This window comes from Perissodus microlepis, chromosome 22 (genome assembly GCF_051167445.1).
Source record: "Perissodus microlepis isolate ML-2025 ecotype Zambia chromosome 22, ASM5116744v1, whole genome shotgun sequence".
Taxonomy (NCBI): domain Eukaryota; kingdom Metazoa; phylum Chordata; class Actinopteri; order Cichliformes; family Cichlidae; genus Perissodus; species Perissodus microlepis.
Genome location: NC_140481.1, coordinates 7,669,729 through 7,693,401, shown reverse-complemented (window position 1 = coordinate 7,693,401; position 23,673 = coordinate 7,669,729). Strand labels below are relative to the sequence as shown.

Sequence of the window (23,673 nt, the reverse complement as noted above, 5' to 3'; positions counted from 1 at the left end):
GGATGAGCAATAAAATTTCCCTTTAAAGTAAGAGAACATGGATTATGTTATGTCTATTGCTTTCAGCGTTTAGTCGTTGTTTGCACAAGAACACTGTTACTGGCAAAGTGGAAAAACAAAGAAAAAACTGAAGATTTCAGGGGAGAAAACATTACACTTTTCATTTTACATTTTCACAAATCTGCATGTTTTTTTTTCTTAATTTATATTTCAGTAGCTTATTTATAGGTTATAGTTTCCACAGATTATTATTGTAGAGACTTTACAGGACAATTTAAAGCACCTTGAGGTGACTGTGATTTAGTGCTATACAGATAAAAATGAACTGAACACAGCTCTGTGTTGGTGAAATTCTTGGCTTGACTCAAACTTTACTGCTCTGCTGGTACTCACGATAAACCAAGAAACACTGTTCTGTGGTATGACTCCGGGGCTTTACATAAGCAAGGAACATGCAGATGGCGTCTTCTAATTTGACTTATGTGCCAGACTTGGTAGAAATCCCGTAGTTTTTCTTTTTAAGAGAAGTTCTGGGTACTTCATGAGAGAGGTGAGGTCAATATGAGGTGTGAGTGCAATCCGATCTTTTAGGCACATAAGTGATGAACCTGAGTCCGCATGCACGCACAGGATTCAGCACGCATGGTCTGTCTGCGTTTACTCTCCATTGTTGTGTGGAATGTGTAAAACGTGGACACTGTGGATCAAACACAGTACAAACTCAGACAAACTGCAGTGTAAATGTTTCGGATTGAAGTTCAGAGAAAAAAACTAGAACCTCTTACTTGCTGCCTGTGCTGAATATCATCACTGCTGTTAATCAGATTACTGTAATTGCTGCGGGACAGTCTCCCGCTGCTGCCATGTGGGAACCCAGTCTCGATTTTCTGTTTAAAATGCACTCGATCCGATGCCTCCTTGTTGCATGTCACGTGTTTCTGTGCCTGTTTAATGTGTACAAAAACCCGTGTCTGTATGGTGCAGAGCAGTGCGCTTTCCGTCCGTCTGTCCTCAGCACCATGGAGAGCGCGCTAACATGCGCAGCTGAGTCCGGTCCGGAGAGCTGATTCCCGCTGCTGCCAGAATGTGGAGGGAAAGAAAAAGCTTTATTGTGAACATTAAAGTGAACTCTCTCGGTCCATATAATGAGTAGGAGTGGTCACTGTGGAAGGGGTCGTTGGTAATGGAGAGCACAGGAGGGTGGGAGGGGGCTCTATCTGTTGCACACTGGGCTGATTTTCCTGCGGAGAGAAAGCGTCCAAGAGTGGGCAGACTGAGAGCTGAATCGTGACACTTGGAAAAGAGAAAAACGCTGAGAAAAGGAGGAGCGACGCCCACCGAGCAGCGTCTGGAGTGAGTGGTGACATCAAATGTGGAGCCTTCAAAATACAAGCAGCTCGTGACACGCACGGTGAACTGAGAAACCCCGACACGAGGAGTAAAAACACACATGTGGGTTTTTCTTTCTTTTTTTTCGTCCCAAATCAAAGTGATGAGCATACAGATCGGGAGAGGAGCTTTGGAGCGCGGTGTGCGCAACAGAGCATGAGTGCCACTGCGGACACGGAGTGCGCTGTGAGCAGCTGTGTTTATTCCACGAGTAAAGTGTCTTCTTCCTGCAGCTCCAGCTGCTAAACACATTTACCTTTGAAGGAAACTTTTCGTTCCGATGGAAACTGTTTTGATAGTTATTAGGATTTTTTTTCTATTCCTAAAACAACAACAACAACAACAACAAGTGTTGAGCTGAGGCGCGGATGAAGCAACAGATACGGAGGATAAAGCCGTGAATCTTTCATGTGCATTGTGTGAGTAACAACTCCAAACTCTCCGCCACTCTCCGCCACTCTCCTTACTCCGTGACCCTCCCATCTTAGGGACGACTCAGCACATTTGTGATGAGGATGTCCGCCGCTTCCGAGGAAGATCTGAGGGTTCCGCGGACAGTAAATTGATTTTTTTCTGTCTTCCTCTCTCTCTCGTGTGTGGAGAATGGCAGCTAAAAATATCTCGAAGATGTTACGATGAACAGGTTGTTGTTGTTTAGCTGAAACTTAAAGACCCGCGGGAAGATGCTCGGCTGTAGGACATTTTAATTCTCCTCACAGACAAAGTTCGACTGGAGCAGGAAAGAAAAAGAAAGGATCCGTCAGTGCTGATTTCTGTGGTTCATTTCGACCTACGTAGAGAACAGAGAGCAACAGACGAGCTTGGAAGCAGCTTGTTGATGGCACTGCGCACCGGGAGGACTTGGTTTGGGCAGGTCTTGCGCAGGGTCTCTCGGCTGCAAGGCTCCTGGTCCAGGCGCTCGAGCAGTCTCTTGTGTCTCTCCACGAACCAGGAGCAGGATTTGGGCTTCTGCCACCGGGATCACAACAAGGCGGGGGGCTCCAACTCCGGCGTTCACCGGAGCGCACCTTTCCGCGCCTCCGCCTCCAGGCGCTGTCCACACGGCTATCCCCACGCTTGCTGCGTCTTCCCGGAGAATCCGAGGGGACATGAGCCCCTCGGTCGCCGGTTCCTGTTGGCCATGAAGCGGCAAAACGTGCGGACCCTGTCCCTGATCATTTGCACGTTTACATACCTGCTCGTCGGGGCCGCTGTCTTTGACGCCCTGGAGTCCGACTTCGAGATGCGTGAAAAAGAGCAGTTGGAAGCCGAGGAGAAGCGTCTCCAGGGGAAATATAACATCAGCGAGGATGATTACCGCAAACTGGAGAGCATCATCATGGAGGCTGAGCCCCACAGAGCCGGGGTGCAGTGGAAATTCGCAGGGTCATTTTACTTTGCCATCACGGTGATAACCACCATAGGTAAGCCTAAACTCTAACATGTGTATAAATCTTTACAGGCTCACTGTGATCTTTGACGAGGACAGTTACATTTTTAGGGCGATAAAGCGGGCTGTCAGCAACAATTAGGGGAGAGCAAGAACACGTCTGTAGGTAAAGTTTTAAGCAACATGTTGCAGCACTCGCTCCCTGCTCCAAAGGGAACTGCGCGGTGAGAATGGAGCTTTGTGTGTCATCAGCCTCGTGAGATTTAAGCTCCTGAACATCACCTGTAGGTTAAATTACGCGGAAGAATGACGTAGCGTGATGTGCTCGAGTGCACTGTGGAAACATACATCATTTTTTTTTCGTGCAGCTGCACAATTTGAACTTTTAACGATGCGTCACCAGGAAAGTCTGACAGAGCAGATCGAGCTCAGGCTGTGAGACACCCCGAGACCGATCCTGAGAGGCCGGAGAGACAAAGCCGTGGCTGGAAGAAGAGCAGCGGGCGGTGTGTTGGTGCTGAAAGAGACAGTTCCTCTGAGTGCAGCCGCAGGCAGGACGAGAGTTCAGCAACTGAAACCTGACGTCACTCCAAGAGATCCTGCTCAGATCCTGCTTTTAAAAAGAAACTGTGTGTTTTGTCCCTGTGGTTATATTTACATTAGGTTTAATGGTTTTCCACAAGAACAAAAAAAAAGGACAGTGAACACTTTGCTCCAACTTGGCTACAAATGAAGACAGCTGCAGGGCCCGCCTGTGGGCACAAACCATCCCACTTTCCTTCCATTCCTTGCATTTATTTTTATGAGTCTCCTAAAATGCAACATACATCACATCAGTCTGACGCCCCTGGCTCTGACGCATGTGCGTCATAAAGGTTTATTTCAAGCTGGGAAGGAGGGGTAAACCGAGTTTGTCTTTGTTTACGCTCCACCGTCGGAGTGCATTTTAGTAATGCATTTTTAGTAATCATACTAACCATAATGTCAGATTGAAGCGACTTGTAATTAATTGGATTAATTGAAATGAACTCAGCAAAATAATAAAATAGAATAAACCTGACCTTTTAATCAGCCCAGATTGGGATTGTAAAAAGCCCGAAACTCGAAAACGAACTTCTTTTTACGCAGAGGTCACAGAGACTCGACATGGTGTTATTCAACATGATTTTCTTATGGGGAGGAGGACTAATGCACTAGGCTCATAGCTGGCCAGGCAACACCTAAAAGAGACACCAGCACGGCGCAGTGAAGGTGGATCTACTTTTGTTTCTAGGCTACAACGAGAGCCATTGTAATATTCACGTCGGGTGAAGTGGCCACATTTACTGCAGCTCTGTGGGAGACAGCGCTCTTTATGCGTTATCATACTCTTAAGTTCCAACAGTTTAGAGGACAGCCCAACTTTTCTTTCTCTTTTTCCCCCTTTGAAACATGTGAAGGTCTGACCTTTAGTTGACTTCCTGGTGTGACGCGTTAAACTGAGGAAGAGGATGGAATTAGACACACAATTGTTTTGAGTCCACTTGTGCAGGATGGGAATTATATTATTGTATCAGCCTGCAGTAAAGAAAGAGACGAGAAAAGAACACTGTCCAAAAAGTTATTGATTGCAAGAGCTTCATTTCATTTTAGAAACGCACCACAAAGATAAAGCTGACACAGTCAGGCCGTTCTGCAAAATGTCGTTAAAATCATTATTGACTTATAATTGCGGTGCTCTAATGTAAAACATCAGGCGAACAGAGCATTCAGCGGGCCTTCAGTTTGATTATTCATTTACAGGTACATTAAAAAAAAGAAGGATACAGATAAATTTTCCTCTTTTAGACCCCCCCCCCCTCACCACCTTTTTTTTTATTTTAAAGGATTAGTTTAGCGTTAGTCTTGTGATGGTTTTGTTGTTTTCACCACGATAAACCACAAAACAACAATAAACTGACCTCACTAACAAGTACTGTATGTGTACTTCACACCTGCTATATATTACTCATATTTAAATAGGAACGCTTCTTGAAATCAGATTGGATTTATTTGCACTTTAGATGACATATGTAAATATATTCTATTCTATTCTATTCTATTCTATTCTATTCTATTCTATTCTAAATTCATGCAGTACTGTGCAAAAGCTTTTTCATATTTTACAGTTCTACTTTCAAGGGGTCAGACTTTCTTGAATCTTTCTGAAAGTGCTCTTGAGCAAAAGTCCTCCAGCCTTTCTGAAGGTCTTTCAAAGTGTTTCTTTCGATTATAAGATGAACACAAGAGACAACTTAGCAAAGAACCGATTTTAAATTGTATTTTTACGCACTTTGTTACTAGCAGGCTGTTGCAAAAGTACATAACGTGCTCCTGTTTCTTTTGTTGAATCTATAGAAAATGCCAAAGATCACTCAGTTTAAATGGAATACAAAAGTACTTTTGCACCAGAAACTGGACAAGTGAAGGGCAAAAGAAGAAGCATCAGACCTAAAAATTATCTACAGCAGATGAACAGTGTTTGAAAGTCACGCCCTTAAGAAGCAGGAAAACTAAATGAAAGAGCTGACACAGAACCTGACACATACATCTGGTCCTCCAGTTCATCTACTGTGAACTGGTGGCTGTCAAAAACCCATGGTTAAGGAAGGGCAACAGGGAGAAAAGGGTGATGTCTGCCAAATTACATAAGAAGCGAACAGAAAATCAGCTGCAACAGGTCACATGGACTGATGAATCCTAATTTGACATTCTTGATTCAAACCCTCATCAGTATGTAAGCAGGAGGTCAGGTACAACAGTGACTTTAACTTCATTTTTCAGTATGACAATCATCCCAAACTGCACTACCAGTGGTGTAAAAGCACACCTGGACAGTAAAACACAGGGGAACAGTGTGGAGTGGATTGACCTCCACAGAGGATCCACCTCAACATTATTCAAGCATTGTGGGTTTTCTTGAAAGAAAAACAAAAGACAGACGACATCCAAAGAAGAGGTTTGAAAGTCATTCAAGAGGCCTGGAAAATTATTCTTACTTAAAGAAATTACAGGAAAACTTGGCTGAGAGAGTCGAGGCAGCGTTGAAGAATAAAGATGACGGACTTTCAAGTGCAAGTGAGAATTGCACATTTGCTGTTTTTGTTTTATCTACTGTATCTACAGTTATGTTTGCTATAACTCACTACACCAATTTCCCATTTTTATAGTAAAATATTTTTAAAAATGTAGGTGGAACCAAGACTTTTTTCACAGTACTGCATAATATATATAAATGATTAACATAACTAATATGATATAGTGTATTTACTGGCATGGTACCCTGACATAAATTTTAAAATTTATGTCAAATTAATGAAGGTAATTAAAATTTGTTTCCAGGATTTCTAAGGGTCATATATCTGATCTCTCTGTGCCACAGAGCTCCTCTCTGGGGTTGCCATGTTAGTGCTTGTTTTTGTGTCAAATATGTCTCAATCCAGAGTTAAAAATGGTCCAAAAACAAATGCATAAATCCATCTGATTTACTGAAAACCACCAAACAGCTGTCTCAAGACATCATTTTTTATATTAAAAATTAGTCATCCACCCAATGATTGAATGGTCCTAAAATGTACATCTGACCTGAAAGCAAATGACTCTGTGCTTTAGAGCACAAGCCTGCAAGATCACCAAACTTTGCTTTTTCATCAAGCAAGAGAGTTTTTCTTCTTCTCTGAGAAAAAACAAAACAAAAAACAACGATGAAGCACAGACTGGACAAAATGGACAAAGACAGTTTTCATTAGATGAAACCGTCACCTGGTCATAGTGAAGTTCAGTGAGTTTGATATGTTCAATACTCTCAATGATATTACAGTAGGTTTTAGTCAGATGGCATTTATTTTCTTGGTGCCTTGGGGACACTGTACAACTGGAAAGTCAAGGCAATCACACAAAAGCGTCTTGATGTGAGTTTGATATTTTTTTTGGTGATTTTCCAGCCACTTCAGACTTCATAAGGTTTCATCTGACACTCCAAGTAGGTTAAATCTTACTTGTGGGTTGTATTTGACCCAGCCATTTGTGCCTTTAGGCAGTGGAGCTTTGATTTTTCTTTTCTCTCTCTGATTTGATGAGTTCGCTCAATGATTGGATGGCACGCTCAAAGATAACATTCATCTGACAGTGGGAACTTTAATTCTTACACTCCTAACTGTTCTCAGAAATAATGAAACCCGTTTTGTTTTTCCAGTCATTATTTCAGCCGCTAAAAGTGGAAGTAGTTTTGTGTGAAATGAAACTGCTGCAAAGATAAGGGACCAATTTGGGCTGTGTCAACTATGAGCTGTTTGTGGAAGCTAATTAAATTCAGTGTGAACACGAGGGACTATGCAAGTGAGGTACAAAGATCTCTATTAAGATATGTGGTACTACACGTTGTTTTTCTTGGTTATGTACATATACAGGGGTATAAAACACACACTATACACCGAATATCACATGACCGTATCGACAAGACAGGCTACCATCTTACTGTAAAACCTGCCAGCATTCAGCTAAGTACATTCATCATTGACTCACTATAAATCTTTAAAGATCTTTCTATTAATATCGATGCATACCCCATGAGTCCAACTGCATCACATACTCATTGGTGATAAAGTAAAAGAATCACCCATAAAGTGAAGTGAATAAATATTATATAAAATTATATACTGTATTTACTACATAAATACCAAAATAATGTAGTAATTTAATTTAGTTTTTTAAAAGAAAAAATATAGTTTTAAAGGAAAATAATTACTTCAGTATTGATCATCATTTAGAAAAAGTGTTTTGGTTAACATGAGCGAACAAACAAGCTGTGGGAGGGCCACTGCAAAGAAACCAAAGCAATTAACCTTCTCACTTTGTTTGGATTTTATATTAAAAATAAATTCCTGAGATAAATTGAGATAAATTGCCAATTCCCAGGTTACTGAACCTTTCATAAAATAAAAAAGAGGGAAATTGATTGTATAAGTTTTAATTTGTATCATTTTTTCATTTTTTTTGTCTCAAACAACAAAAACATACAAGCCTGTTAGGATAGATGCTGTAGAGGTCTAAAAACTCAGGTATCAAATATGATATACTTGGAGTTATAGGGTCAAAACTGAATAGATACAGTTTTTAATAGAGTTAACACTGGAAATGATTCTTTTCTATGTATGACCAGTGTGAATACAGTTCAGTTCAAATGCTACTGAAAATTCTTTACTGTAACAGCAGCAGTGGTAACAGGAGTTGGAGATAGTAGTTGTGGTAATAACAGGGAGAGCTGAAGGATGAAAAATGCTGAATGTCAGGGCTGCACTTTAAATTAAGGATGTATACTTAATATAGTTACAGATTATTTTTTTTTAAAATCTGGTCTATCATCTACATCTGGAAGCCTCACCTGGGCGTGCCTTAGGCCCAGGAAAAGTTATAGTGCAAGTCGTGATCAGAAGCTAATTCTTATTACCATCATACTCCTGATCATGAGAGAAAAGGCCAGAGGCCTGAAACTGGAGCCCAGCTGTGATGATGTTAGTGCAGGTCTCAGCCTTAGTATGTATAAAGGCCCTGAGATGACTTTTGTCGTGATTTGCAGCTTTATAAATAAAACTGAATTGACTTGACTGTCAGAGCAGCTGTCTTGAGGGGCCCATCTCGGCTGCCAGGATGAAGCTGTAAGCACTCTGCACAGCACCCCTCGATTCAGACCGGCCTGCAAGTTCACTCTATTTATTTCTCATGATTAATTGCTCCAAATGTGATGACAGCATGTGGCGAGCGCGAAGTGTTCTCGCCGAAACTCTGCTCAGAGGGAGAAGAGCAACAACAGCGTGCTATAGTGAGCATATACACCTGCCTCATGTTGCCAGGAGACTAAAGACAGCTTAAAAGGTGAAAGTCATCTCTGCCAAATGTCTGGAAATATCAACATTTGTCTATACAGTGGATATGAACAGTTCAGGGTATGACTGAAAACTGTCACCAGTTATATTTTTGGACAGTGACTCAAACTGTAACAAAATTCTTGTCAATATTAATGCGCCACATATGGTGTAATTATTCACTGTGTCCTGTTATGATGTGCCAAAACATTATCAAAGTGTTCCATGACACCGAGTCTAATAAAGGTTTATCAGTGTGAGCACCACTTTAAACCCTAATTACATTTCAAACAACAACATAATGCTTTATAATCGAATATAAAATAAGGTCTTATACCTCAAATTAAAGATTTTTCAATCTCCTCTTTTACAGTTTGAACCATCAAAACTACAATTCATATTACATAAACAATATCAGCCAAATGTAAGAGAAAATAATGACGAAATCAGAGTAACATATTAGCAATTAGCATGACAGCAGATGATTAGCATGAGTTAATCAAATTTGATTAGCACGAGCTAATCAAAGACGAGCATCTAGAGCAATGAGTCTTTTAGCTTTATCCTACATTATAGTCAGAGATCAGCATGATAAACAAATAAAGGTATTCCACCTTTAAGTTGATTTTAAAAAATAAATTGAGCTAGTAGGACAAGCATGCTAGCAGAAATTTCCACATCCAACGATGCTTTAGCTTAAATCTATAATTAGCAAACCTAAATGCATGTATAAAAACTAAACAGATGAAACAGTAATAATTAATGTGGGGGCTCATCTGGGATAGATTTTTATTCCTTCTTTAGATTATTTAACTGCTTTTATTTGTATAAAATGGCTAACAGGAAGAGTAGACTCATAACCTTTATTAGTTAGCATAACACACAGCTTCTGTAAAAGCTCTATGTTGTGCTCTAGGTGTTTAGGCCTGCCAGGTCTACACAGTATAGTAGTACCCTGCGCTACAGACAAGTTTAGCTATGAAAAAACCTCCAGCGGCTTCATGGACTAGCTGCGCTCAAACACTGCTGTCTAGTGTCGAGCAGGAAGTCAGTGTTTACAGGTTTGTGGGTTTTTCCCCAGCGCTAACCCTTTTCACCTTAAATACAGTTTTGTGTAGCACCAGTAACTTACAAATGTTGACCGTTGCAGCTGAGAAGTACTCTGTAGTAACACGTTATTATCGTTATTGTCCACAGAGATACAAGGCTAGAGGAAACCTAAGGTGAATAACTTAACAGGATTCAATAGTGAAACTGTGAAAGCCTATTTTCAGAAAAGTCAAGTGAAATGCTTTTATTTTGTAGTGCTCCATAAGTGAGTGGTGTCCTCGTAGATAAATTCATCACCCGTCCTTTCTAATGAAAGCTCTTTGTAAAGATGAGTCAGATGCTGCGTCTCTGTTGGAGCTATTGTGCCAGTCACAGTTTCCATTACACTGCAAAGCAACTGGCACTTCCAGCACACGTCTTCTTGCAGGCTTTGTGAACCTGTGCTCACTTACTGAGGCCGGTTTATGTAGCAGTCCACTCAGAGAGAGTACTTTATGAGGCCACCTGTTTAAAACAAGTCTTTATGGACTGTAAGGTTTTTATACTATCTATAAATGATCTAATGGTAGAAAAGTAGTGTGTAAATATGAACTTATTGTCAATATAAGTCATACTGTTTTTACTGAATAAGCGGAGGTGTTATTGGTCATGGTGTGTATGACTTATATAGATGGTATATGCTTGGGCGAGAAAGGCATATTACATGTAATTGACATGCAATATGCAGATGTGTTAGGATCCATTTACATAGAATGCACGTCCTCTGATTGGTGTGATACTGCAGTCGGGCTACAAGCTGCTAAAAACAGCTTTTTGCTCGTCATCCTCTGGTTTGATAATAAACACTGTAATCTTGACAGGAATTGTTAGGTAGAGTCCTGGCAAAGTGAAGCATGCAGACAGTGATTGTTGTGTGTTTGTGTGTGTGTGAGATGGGCTGGAGGGTCAGTCCAGTAAGAGCTAAATACAGATTCAGTTGTCCAACATGGACAATCTGTATGCACCTCAAGGACTGATTGGAGAGCTGGACATACAATGTATATTTTACATCACTGTTCAACTTTGCTTTTCTTGGCTGGCAGTGGTGCAGCAGTTACTGCACCTCATGCTGTGCAGGCAAAATAAACACAGAGTCTTATATGAATTTTCTTGATGCCGTTATGAGCTGGAAAACCACGACTTTCACATTACTTTGCATAGACACATAAATCAAGGACACCGGATTAGATGATTTCCTCTCTCAAGCAGTGCATGATGGAGTATACAGTGTATTTTAAATCCAGGTGATTTGCTCATTAATAATACAAGACACTGAGCTGCACATTTATAATGATTAATAGCACATTATGGTACAATTAAGGATATGAATAAAGGCTTAAATTAAAAATGCCATAGTGTTGGTTTTTTTTACTGATTTGGCAAGACTTTAGTTGTCATCAATCCAAACAACTGACTAATTCATTTTTTAACCTAAAGCTCACTTCTCAGATCATTTAAGAAGCAATGGAACAAAAATAACCACATTTCTATTCTGTAAAAGTGTACTAAATCTTCCCAGTCCTATAAGTAATCATTGTGACGTGTGTTAGTGGATATTTTTTAGACCTTTTTCCTGAACCACGAGGTTCAGCTCGGAGTTGGTTTCATCTTAAGAATTTAAACTAAAATGTGTCAACGACTGGCACAAAATATTGCACAGACAAATGATTACTGCCTGGGATCGGGTTTACTTTTTCCCCTGTAATTTTGTTTGAGAACACACACCTCAGACTCTGATATACAGGGTGGGCAATTTATATGGATACACCGTAATAAAATGGGAATGGTTGGTGATATTAAAGTCCTGTTTGTGGCACATTAGTATATGTGAGGGGGCAAACTCCTCAAGATGGGTGGTGACCATGGTGGCCATTTAGAAGTCGGCCATCTTGGATACAACTTTTGTTTTTTCAATAGGAAGAGGACCATGTGACACATCAAACTTATTGGTAATGTCACAAGAAAAACAATGGTGTGCTTGGTTTCAACGTAACTTTATTCTTTCATGAGTTATTTACAAGTTTCTGACCACTTATAAAATGTGTTCAATGTGCTGCCCATTGTGTTGGATTGTCAATGCAACCCTCTTCTCCCACTCTTCACACACTGATAGCAACACCGCTGGAGAAATGCCAGCACAGGCATCCAGTATCCGTAGTTTCAGGTGCTGCACATCTTGTATCTTCACACCATAGACAATTGCCTTCAGATGACCCCAAAGATAAAAGTCTAAGGGGGTCAGATCGGGAGACCTTGGGAGCCATTCAACTGGCCCACGATGACCAATCCACTTTCCAGGAAACTGTTCATCTAGGAATGCTCGGACCTGGCACCCATAATGTGGTGGTGCATCATCTTGCTGGAAAAACTCAGGGAACGTGCCAGCTTCAGTGCACAAAGAGGGAAACACATCATCATGTAGCAATTTCAAATATCCAGTGGCCTTAAGGTTTCCATTGATGAAGAATGGACCTCTATCGTTGTACCCCATATACCACAGCAAACCATCACTTTTGTTGTTCCAACAGTCTTGGAGGGATCCATCCAATGTGGGTTAGTGTCAGACCAATAGCGGTGGTTTTGTTTGTTAACTTCACCATTCACATAAAAGTTTGCCTCATCACTGAACAAAATCTTCTGCGTGAACTGAGGGTCCTGTTCCAATTTTTCTTTTGCCCATTCTGCAAATTCTGTGCGCCGATCTGGGTCAACCTCGTTGAGATCCTGCAGTAGCTGGAGTTTGTAAGGGTGCCATTTGTGAGTAGCTAATATCCGCCGAAGGGATGTTCGACTAATGCCACTCTCCAGTGACATGCGGCGAGTGCTACGCTGTGGGCTCTTGCTGAATGAAGCTAGGACAGCCACTGATGTTTCTTCATTAGTGACAGTTTTCTTGCGTCCACATTTTGGCAAATCCAACACTGAACCAGTTTCACGAAACTTAGCAAGCAGTTTGCTAACTGTAGCATGGGAGATGGGTGGTCTCGTAGGGTGTCTTGCATTGAAATCTGCTGCAATGACCCAGTTACTGCGTTCACCAGATATCAACACAATTTCGATCCGCTCTTCACGTGTTAACCTCTTCGACATGTCAATGGCTGTGAACAAAGAGAAACTTGTAAATAACTCATGAAAGAATAAAGTTACGTTGAAACCAAGCACACCATTGTTTTTCTTGTGACATTACCAATAAGTTTGATGTGTCACATGGCCCTCTTCCTATTGAAAAAACAAAAGTTGTATCCAAGATGGCCGACTTCTAAATGGCCACCATGGTCACCACCCATCTCGAGGAGTTTGCCCCCTCACATATACTAATGTGCCACAAACAGGACTTTAATATCACCAACCATTCCCATTTTATTACAGTGTATCCAAGGCCCACCCTGTACTTTGCTCTCATTAGCAAATGCTAGCGTGCTAGTATAGCCGGTCTTTCAGTCTGACTTCTTTAGCCGTTTCCAGGTCCAAACTCCGCTTCAGGTCCCAAAGTCAAACGAAAACTGCGGCATACTGACAGTTAAAAACTGTCTGAATTCTTTCATCTTTAATAAAATGATGAGTGTGGCTGCTCTACTAGGTGTAACAATTAAGTTTAACGTCTAGGCAGTTAGAAGTTAGCAGGGAGTTAACTCGCTAGTAGTGGTGTGCGGATCGATATTAAAATATCGATTCGCCTGACCGATACCAGTAATTTATGTTCTAGAATCGATTCTCATATTAAAATATCGATATTTTAGTACTTTGGGGTAAATTTGTAGTTTTTCATTAAGAGGAATGCAGTGGAAAGAAACTATATCATTCGGATCATCTAAATTGGAAGGAACTACTTCCTCTTACGCCTTTCATAGTCATGTGCGAAATACGGCTGTATAAATGTGTTGCAGCCCCTGGCGTGCGCACTCACAACAATGGCTGAACGTATTTTACCTCCACAAACAGCCAAGACACAGTTTGTGATACATGTGGCAAGACAGTGAGGTTTTGTGGCAACACCACTAACCTTGTCAAACACCTCAGAGTAAATCATATCACAGAATATGATGAGCTTATGTTGGCGCGAACTGAAGAGGAGGAGAGGGACAGGTGCTGCTAGGGCGGGACAGACGTCTCTAGCGGAGTCCTTTAGAGCTGCAGGCAAGCAAGGTGTTCAAATAGCTCTGCTATCACTTCTGACATAAATGAAGGCAGAAAACTAAACAGCAGTGACGTTTGTAGGGTTACTGAAGTTGGGCTAGCTGGTATATAGTGATGTGTTACGTGGTGGCTAGCGACAGCTATGTTAGCATGATATAAACACATTAGCACACTGAAGCTGGAGGATAAATGCTAACTTTTTCCCACTCGATACAAGTTAACGTGACGGTTCCCGATGGTTAGGGACAAATGCAATCGCATGGCCGGATGCTGTAAATGGACCAAACTTCAGTCAGGAGAATAACTGAGATAATCCATCCACAATACAAGGTTAGTCATTAATATACTGCTGCATGGGCTGGGCCGTAGTTACATTGTCAGGTTCTAAAAATGAGCTTTAAAATAAACAATGGTAATAAAAACCAAGAGAGGCTGACAGCGATCACTGTGATTTTTAGGGGCTTGTTAAGATTAAACAGAACAAGATACAAAGCATTAAAATATGTTAGAAACACAACAGCCTTGATAAACGCAGAGTAATTTGGACCCGGAAGCAGGATTCATACGTCATCGCTTAAAGACCGGATTAAACTGAGGTGATAAACTTGACAAACATTGGACTTGCTGCAACAAAAAAAGTTGCAAAGAATAAAAAAAATAGATAATGGAGATGTTCAGAAACTCACATCATGTTTATTAGGTACACCTTGCTGTTTCCAGGTTGGACTCCTTTATGTCTTTATACCTGGCTTAAGTCTTTGGGCTCAGGTGCATGTGTGGATCTGATGGGTTGTTACAGACATCTGGTGAGAATTTCATGTCAATAGCACCTTTATAAATATATTTACTTAGAAAATTGGTGACATGTTCAATACTTATTTACACCCCCCTCCAACCACACACACACAAACAAATGCTATGTGTTACTTCATCACCTGTAAAATGTTTAAAATGACTATCAGCATTTCCCGTGTCACCAATGTCATAACATGTTATAACACGGGCACAGAATATCTAAATGTACAATACTGAGTTCAATGAGACGATCCTCTCATATTTGTAAGAAATAATGTAGCATTTGCATCTGGAATGTGAAGCAACAATGTTCAGATTTTTTTCTTTGATGTTTTTTTTAAAATAGTATTTCAATTGAAAAACACTGATCTAAAGAACGAGCAAGGCTTTTGTTACATGACTCTTCTGTTGTTATCCCCTTGGCTACAGCGTTACAGTACCTGGGTACATCCAGCAAGTTCTATCAATGATTAATGTCCTCTGAGGTTTTCTCACTTGATACTTTTTTTCATCCCCAGTATGCATGATCAAAACGATGCTGTGAATTACAGCCAGTCTATTTGGCAGCTGATAGCTGTAATTCCTCATTATGTTGGCAGAATTTATACTTGCCACTCCTCTGAAAACAAGAAAGTTGTTAATATAGTGTCTGACTTCTCACTGAAAAATAACTTGAGCCGCTTACCCTAGCTGCACTTTGTAGCAAGTAGATTATTTTCACTTTGCTAGAGTGTCCTACCGGGAGCTTGATGGAGGTCTCCACGCAGATCGATGGGAATGTGTTTCTGTGGTGCTGATGCTCACTGTGGGAGTCACTCACTCCAGAGCCGGTTGGTCTGTTTTCAACGCTCAGAGGGTAAACTGTTTAGTTTACCCTCAAACGCATGAGGTCCCTCTGTGCAGCCCAGTTTGGCCCTGTGACTTCATCCTAAAAATAAATAAATAGATAAATAAAAAGATATAAAGGAGTGTAACATGCCCAGACTGCTTATTTGTAAGAAGTGCTTCTCAGCCTGTGATAACAGCAGAATTTTCTCAGTCGCTGAAGAGAGATTTTCTAATGTCTATCAAAATAACCTCAATGATGCACTAAAGATAAAAGTGAAGCTATCTGTGCTTTTGTCAAGCATGACTTGGTGCATGCCTGTGTAGGGGTCTTTCTGGTCCAATTGGATTCATTTCCACAATTGTATGATGAAATTTCATGGACGGTAAGGCTGTTTTGCTAAGATGAGCAGAGCTAATAAGAAGGTGGTGTGTTTCCAGGTTAACAAACGTAACAAAAACCTACATTTAGAGTCTGGATAGAGGTGGTTTAATCTACGTGTCTCCCAATTGTGAGTCAAGAATTTGAGATTCATATTTTGGACTTACCTAACACATTGTTTCCAGCAGTGACAAAGACTCAGAGATCTAAGGAGAGAAACTAAAGATCTGTGGTCACACCTGCAAAACCATTCCCTTTTTTTTTGGTGGGGGGGGGGGCGACTACTGTTGTTGCCTCTCCAGTGCATCTGTTGTCCCTTTCCCTCATATCCAGAGCAGGTGAAATTGATTAAAAACTGGATATTCCTGAAGTTTACTAATGCATGGCACCAGTGCAAATGTAAACTGGTATCCTGATTGTGGATGGATGGAAAAAAAAAAAAAAAACTAAGATAAATCACATAATTTACTCCTGATGCTACAGTATTGTAGTCTTATTTAAAAAAAACTATGCAAGATGCTGTTGTAATTGCTGACTTTGTGCTTTTAGTTCTTCCAAAGAGATATCTACCTCACAAGAGCAATAAGCTTGCGGCTGAGGTAAGCAAGATCTAGCTACAGCAGCAGCAGAAGAAGCTATGAAACGTAGGTAGTCTGAGAAAAACAAGCAGAACAGATTCTATTTCAAGCTTCAGTGCCCTGTGCTGTTCTTTCTCCCCATTAAACCACTGATTTCATCCATCACAACACTGTCAGTGCATGTGGACAGCATTTTATAAGCATGTTCTCATTGTGTGAAGAGAGAAACCTATACTGTAGATATAGATATATATGTGTGTGTGTGTGCTCACATCCCCCAGGGAGGGAGCCCTGCTCTCACAGCCAGAGTCTCTCGGTGTTGCGATGACTGGTTGTTCCACTCCAGCACTGACGAAACAGAGCGCAGAGCGCCTCACTCAGACTCGAGTGTGGTTCGGTGAGCTGTTGCTTGATGAACCGTAGTGCCTCTTTGTTGCAGAGGGGCACTGAGTCCAGGTGGCGTCCTTCTTAGGCAGCTTACAAGAGGAGCCATGCTGAATGAAAATGGGAGAATGTGGGCGTGAGTGAAAATGTAGCTGGTATATAAAGTTTAACAAACACGGCTTTTACTTTCTTCTCATGTGTGTATGGGGTTAATATGAAATTCCAGTTGCTTGTCAAAAATTACCAGAAACAATCAAACAAACCAAAAAATCCCACGTGTTTGCTCTTGTTACACCGGGATTAATAAATATGCGCAGGACCTTTTACCATCCTCACATAAGACTCCAGGATCGAATGCCAACTTCAATACATATATTACTTAACTTTTTATATAACATAACTAAACTGCAGTGGGGTTTGCTTATAAATTATACAAAATAATATCAATGCGGTATATTATGACTTTGAGGAGATGCATAACCACAGGTCAGTATTTCTTCAAGCATTAATTCTGGGTTATGTCACATACAGCAAGTTACAAAGACAAATCAAAGTTAAAGGTTTCAAGAGAGACCACACTGTATCATCTGTTGGCACAAGAACAAACTGTGGGACATTTAAATTGATGCTTCGTGATGTTTAATATATGAGGAATGCCTCTCAATAGATAATCAGTACAACTTCAAAACTTGAATTACTTCTGCCTTCTGATTCATGAGCATCGTGGCTGTAAGTAGAAGTGAACATCAAAAATCTGATAATTGTCTGCCAACAATTCAATTTAATTTATTTATACAGCGCCAATCACAACAACAGTCACCTCAAGGCACTTTATATTGTAAGAACACACACGCACACACACACACACACACACATATATATATCTATATCTATAGTATAGGTTTCTCCCACAATATTATTGTGGGATTTTCTGCCACAATTTTCTCTTTTTCAGACCATTCTCTGTAAACCCTAGAGATGCTTCTGTGGGAAAATCCCAGTAGATTGATTCTGTTTACATTATACATGCTTCCCTTAGGCAGCATCATTAGAAGACATAGCATACATTTTCACTGCTATGCCGATGACACCCAGCTCTATCTGTCCATGAAGCCAGATAACACACACCAATTAGTTAAACTGCAGGAATGTCTTAAAGACATAAAGACCTGGATGGCCGCTAACTTTCTGCTTCTTAATTCAGATAAAACTGAGGTTATTGTACTCGGCCCTGAAAATCTTAGAAATATGGTATCTAACCAGATTCATACTCTGGATGGCATTACCTTGGCCTCCAGTAACGCTGTGAGGAACCTTGGAGTCATTTTTGACCAAGACATGTCCTTCAACACACATATTAAACAAATATGTAAGACTGCTTTCTTCCATTTGCGCAACATCTCTAAAATTAGAAATATCCTGTCTCAGAGTGACGCTGAAAAACTAGTTCATGCATTTATTACTTCCAGGCTGGACTCATTATTATCAGGATGTCCAAAAAACTCACTGAAAAGCCTTCAGCTAATCCAAAATGCTGCAGCAAGAGTACTGACAGGGACTAGAAAGAGAGAGCAGATTTCTCCTGTTTTGGCTTCCCTTCATTGGCTTCCTGTTAAATCCAGAATTGAATTCAAAATCCTGCTCCTCACATACAAGGTCTTAAATAATCAGGCCCCATCTTATCTTAATGACCTTGTAGTACCATATCACCCTATTAGAGCACTTCGCTCTCGCTCTGCAGGCCTACTTGTTGTTCCTAGAGTATTTAAAAGTAGAATGGGAGGCAGAGCCTTCAGTTTTCAGGCCCCTCTTCTGTGGAACCAGCTTCCAGTTTGGATTCGGGAGACAGACACTATCTCTACTTTCAAGATTAGGCTTAAAACTTTCCTCTTTGGTAAAGCATATAGTTAGGGCTGGACCAGGTGACCCCGAATCCTCCCTTAGTTATGCTGCAATAGACGTAGGCTGCCGGGGGATTCCCATGATGCATTGAGTTTTTCCTTTCCAGTCACCTTTCTCACTCACTATGTATTAATAGACCTCTCTGCATTGAATCATATCTGTCATTAACCTCTGTCTCTCTTCCACAGCATGTCTTTTATCCTGTCTTCCTTCTCTCACCCCAACCGGTCGCAGCAGATGGCCCCGCCCCTCCCTGAGCCTGGTTCTGCCGGAGGTTTCTTCCTGTTAAAAGGGAGTTTTTCCTTCCCACTGTCGCCAAAGTGCTTGCTCATAGGGGGTCATATGATTGTTGGGTTTTTCTCTGTATCTATGAAGCGCCTTGAGGCGACTTTTGTTGTGATTTGGCGCTATATAAATAAAATTGAATTGAATTGAATTGAAGTACCCAGTCCAGCCCATCTATTCAATTCAATTCAATTCAATTCAATTCAATTCAATTCAATTCAATTCAATTTTATTTATATAGCGCCAAATCACAACAAAAGTTGCCTCAAGGCGCTTCATAGATACAGAAAAAAACTCAACAATTATATGACCTCCTATGAGCAAGAACTTTGGTGAGAGTGGGAAGGAAAAACTCCCTTTTAACAGGAAGAAACCTCCAGCAGAACCAGGCTCAGGGAGGGGCGGGGCCATCTGCCGTGAATGGCTGGGGAGAGAGAAGGAAGACAGGATAACAGATTTGCTGTGGAAGAGAGCCAACACTCAGTGAGGTGACAGTGAGGCCTGAAGGAGCCCAGCATGTCTGGCCAGAAAACAGAGATTTGACACAATACAGGAAATATCTGTAACTGATAAACATTTTAGTAACTCAAAGCAACTACTTGTTTAAAAATTAATCTAAGAGTAAGCTGGTACTCACTGAAGAGCTTCTGTGTTTGCAGTTGTTGACCTGTCAGCATGCTGTAACATTACAATTAATTTTGTCTGTGCATTTATGTGCTCCCTGTCAATAAAATCTGGAGCTGATACATGAGGACAATCCCAAAAACTGAAAACTGGCACAAAAATGGCTACTTTTAGCTCTTTCCAAAAGCACGTGAATCCCCAAAGAGTCCAGTGTTGAAAATGCTCAACTCAACAGCATCAAAAAGCAAATAACCGGTACATGCTTGGGCCTCTGTGGATACATCAGAACAAAGACGATGTGCTCTGTTTTTTTTATGCTGCTATAGGTTTAATAAAACAAGGTGTTATTGTTTGTTTAAGCTGCAGGTTAACAGTTGTCTCCACCTTAATGATCACATTACCTGGCTTGTTGACTTGCTATCAATAACTAATCTAGGTTGCACTACACACACTGTAACCAAAACTTATAGCTTAATACAATGTTACAAGTTCTGTTCGACCTTCCAAGGTGTTTTTTTTCCAACTTGAACTGGTGTTCAAGTGAATTTGCAAGTCACATATGTTTATCTGATTTGTGATTCTACAACACAACAGGTCGCACGTTACTGCTGTCGCATTCTTCCTTCATGCTGAATGACCAGAATGTTGTCGAACCCTTTGAAAATGATAAGCATTTCAGTAGCAACAAATGAGCGTGCACAGGAAATCTGTGGGATGGTCAGTAGGAGTTATCCAAAACGTTTTCTGTCCTAAAGTGTGTTACACTGAGAGGTTCCTGTGAACGTCATCACCTGAATCCAAGTCGTATTTCCCAGCAGTCTGGGATTAAAGTGGACTGTGCAACAAAGATCTGACATTTAGCTCACGTCATCCTTTGGCTGCTGGTTGCATTTTGATCCACTATGGCCGCCCCAGGCTGTGAGTCAGCATGGCATACTATACAGCTGCCAAACTGCTGGGTGTTCCTGCTTGCAGCTCAGACACAAAGAACGTTTACTTTTCATCTTATTGTTATGTCCCTGAAGTCTCTGACATGTAATTCCTATAAAGGGCCTGCGTATAACACTGCACAGGTATTTTATGTAATTTCTCAGCACATACATTGAGAGCGCCGATGACCAATGCTACTCCACCTGCTGTTAATTCTCTCCCGCTAGACCCTGACAGTCATCTTCACTATGCTGCTCTGCACTGTAATACACTCCCACATGGTCTTATCACAACCACTTTATTCCATCTGTAGAAAGAGTGGGAGTGTGTGGTCTCCCGTATGAGTTATTGCCACGGAACAGCAGCATGAAATCGGCGTCGGTGGCTTGCGCACAGTGTGTGGTCCGCTAGTGTTTTTGATACATGAGTAGTGCCTCTGATACTAAATGTGGGACCCCCAGAGGGTGAAATACAAATACAGTGTAAAAGCACAGTGACAGTAGAGTTACATAGGTTGGAAAAAACAAATAAAGCAGCGTGGCGTGGGCTCTAATTCTCACAGTATCGGCTGCATTATAAACCACAAACAGTGTGGGTGCATGTGAACTTATTTTGCTCTGAATTGTAGGACTAATAAGGTCATACTACTTTAATTTAACAATGAAAAGGAATTAACACGGTGCTGCACTGATTATGCAACGCACACTTTTAGAGAGCGCTGAAAAATTATGCATGCAGGTGGCCGGCCTTACAATCCAGTCAGCCGCACAAAGAAACGTGAGTGCGTCCCATAGAAACGGCTGGCATTTCAGGCAAATTTTCCATGAACACCTCATTGATAGAGCGCCTCTACGTAAATGTTGTACACTTGAGCAACGTTATAAGGAAAATGGTGTCTTCTATCATTCCTGGCAAATGGCAAAATATGTAATGTTGTTTTGTGGAAAAATGGAGTTCACGCTTCCCATCAAAAGATGGCAAAACTTCTTGTGAGTGTTTGTCTCATACGTTGAAATATTCTCTCCTTATAAAACAGAACTGAATGAACTCTGTTTAAAATTCACATCACTTCAATATGCAATCTGGACTCATGTTCATCCCTGCTCCAATTTTTCGTACTTTGTATGAGTCACAGTTTTTTTGTTGTTTACCTTTTACCGGGCCTTGGTGCAGCCCCCTCAGGTCATCCTCCGTCTGAAACAAGCCATCTTAGCTCCTTTCGCTCTCGCTTTAAGCCTGCTTTTCCTAGATCAGAAAAAATGTGTGCATATTCTGACCTACATACAAATATAAACTCATGTAACTCATTGTCCTGTTCAAGAAACCAGTTTGAGGTGATTCAAGATTTGCGATACGCTGTGTTATCCAGCTGGAATCAGCCATCAGACGATGGCTACACTGTCGGTATAAATGGATGAACATGAACAATGCTCACTTTCTACTAAGGGGTCAAAGCGTGCCAGGAAAAGGTCTGCCATGGCATTACACCAGCACTATGCTTCCATATTATTTAAGCCAAATTCTGACCTTACCGACTGAATGTCACAGCAGGAATCGAGACTCATCAGAACGAGCAAAGATTTTCCAGTCTTCTATTGTCCAATTTTCCATGTGAACTGTGGTGTAAATTTCCTGTAGCTGAGAGGAGTGGCACCGGATGTGGTCTTCTGCTGCTGTAGCCCAAATGCTTTAAGGTTTGACACGTGCATTTAGAAATACTCTGTCTTTGATGTAATGAGTGGTAATTTCAGTCCCTGTTGCTTTCTTATCAGCTCAGAGCAGTCTGGCATCAGCAAGACATTTTCACCCGGAGAACTCCTGCTCAGTGGATATTTTCTCTTTTTCAGACCATTCTCTGTAAACCCTAGAGATGCTTTTGTGGGAAAATCCCAGTAGATTGTTTCTGAAGTACCCAGTCCAGCCCATCTATTCAATTCAATTCAATTCAATTTTATTTATATAGCGCCAAATCACAACAAAAGTCGCCTCAAGGCGCTTCATAGATACAGAGAAAAACCCAACAATCATATGACCCCCTATGAGCAAGCACTTTGGCGACAGTGGGAAGGAAAAACTCCCTTTTAACAGGAAGAAACCTCCAGCAGAACCAGGCTCAGGGAGGGGCGGGGCCATCTGCTGCGACCGGTTGCGGTGAGAGAAGGAAGACAGGATAAAAGACATGCTGTGGAAGAGAGACAGAGGTTAATAACAGATATGATTCAATGCAGAGAGGTCTATTAATACATAGTGAGTGAGAAAGGTGACTGGAAAGGAAAAACTCAATGCATCATGGGAATCCCCGGCAGCCTACGTCTATTGCAGCATAACTAAGGGAGGATTCAGGGTCATCTGGTCCAGCCCTAACTATATGCTTTAGCAAAAAGGAAAGTTTTAAGCCTAATCTTGAAAGTAGAGATGGTGTCTGTCTCCCGAATCCAAACTGGAAGCTGGTTCCACAGAAGAGGGGCCTGAAAACTGAAGGCTCTGCCTCCCATTTTACTTTTAAATACTCTAGGAACAACAAGTAGGCCTGCAGTGCGAGAGCGAAGTGCTCTAATAGGGTGATATGGTACTACAAGGTCATTAAGATCTAGTCCAGCCTGGAAGTAATAAATGTGGCATCTGGCGCCAGGCAGGTCATTTTGACCATGTCTTACACACGTCGGTGCATTGAGTTGCCATGTGATTGACTGCTGTAGCAAAATAGGGACGAACATTCAAAAGCAAACATACGTTTTGAGGATGAATACAATTTCAAATAGATAAAAGAAAATGAGACTTTATGTTGATGTATTAGAGGGGAAATGTCCCTTTTAATTAGACCAGTGCTCAAGCCTGAGATTCTACTTTTGGAGCTGTTCCTTGGTGAATTTGTTAGTGTGCGTAGGATGATTATCCTGTTGATTTTGTGACACGTGTCCCCACCTTATCGCCAAGAACCCTTTGATATAACACGGAACTGTTAGTAGAATCAATGAATGCAAGCTGTCCTGTTCCTGAGGGAGAAAAGCAACGGCAACAGTAGCACCACAGCTCAAAATTGGTTTGACGTTTTTTCCTGGAATTTTCATCACACCTGCA

At 41.2% G+C, this 23,673-nt stretch overlaps 1 protein-coding gene across 1 annotated transcript in view; it reads left to right on the top strand.

Annotated features, from left to right (window-relative positions):
- The first annotated feature begins 1,228 nt into the window (after positions 1–1,228).
- The window catches only part of kcnk9 (potassium channel, subfamily K, member 9), a 54,945-nt gene continuing 32,500 nt past the window's right edge, over positions 1,229–23,673 (top strand). The window contains exon 1 of the mRNA XM_084918876.1: positions 1,229–2,813. Within this exon, the coding sequence (XP_084775002.1) occupies positions 2,228–2,813 (586 nt within the window). The 5' untranslated portion in view covers positions 1,229–2,227. The remainder of the gene's footprint in view (positions 2,814–23,673) is intronic.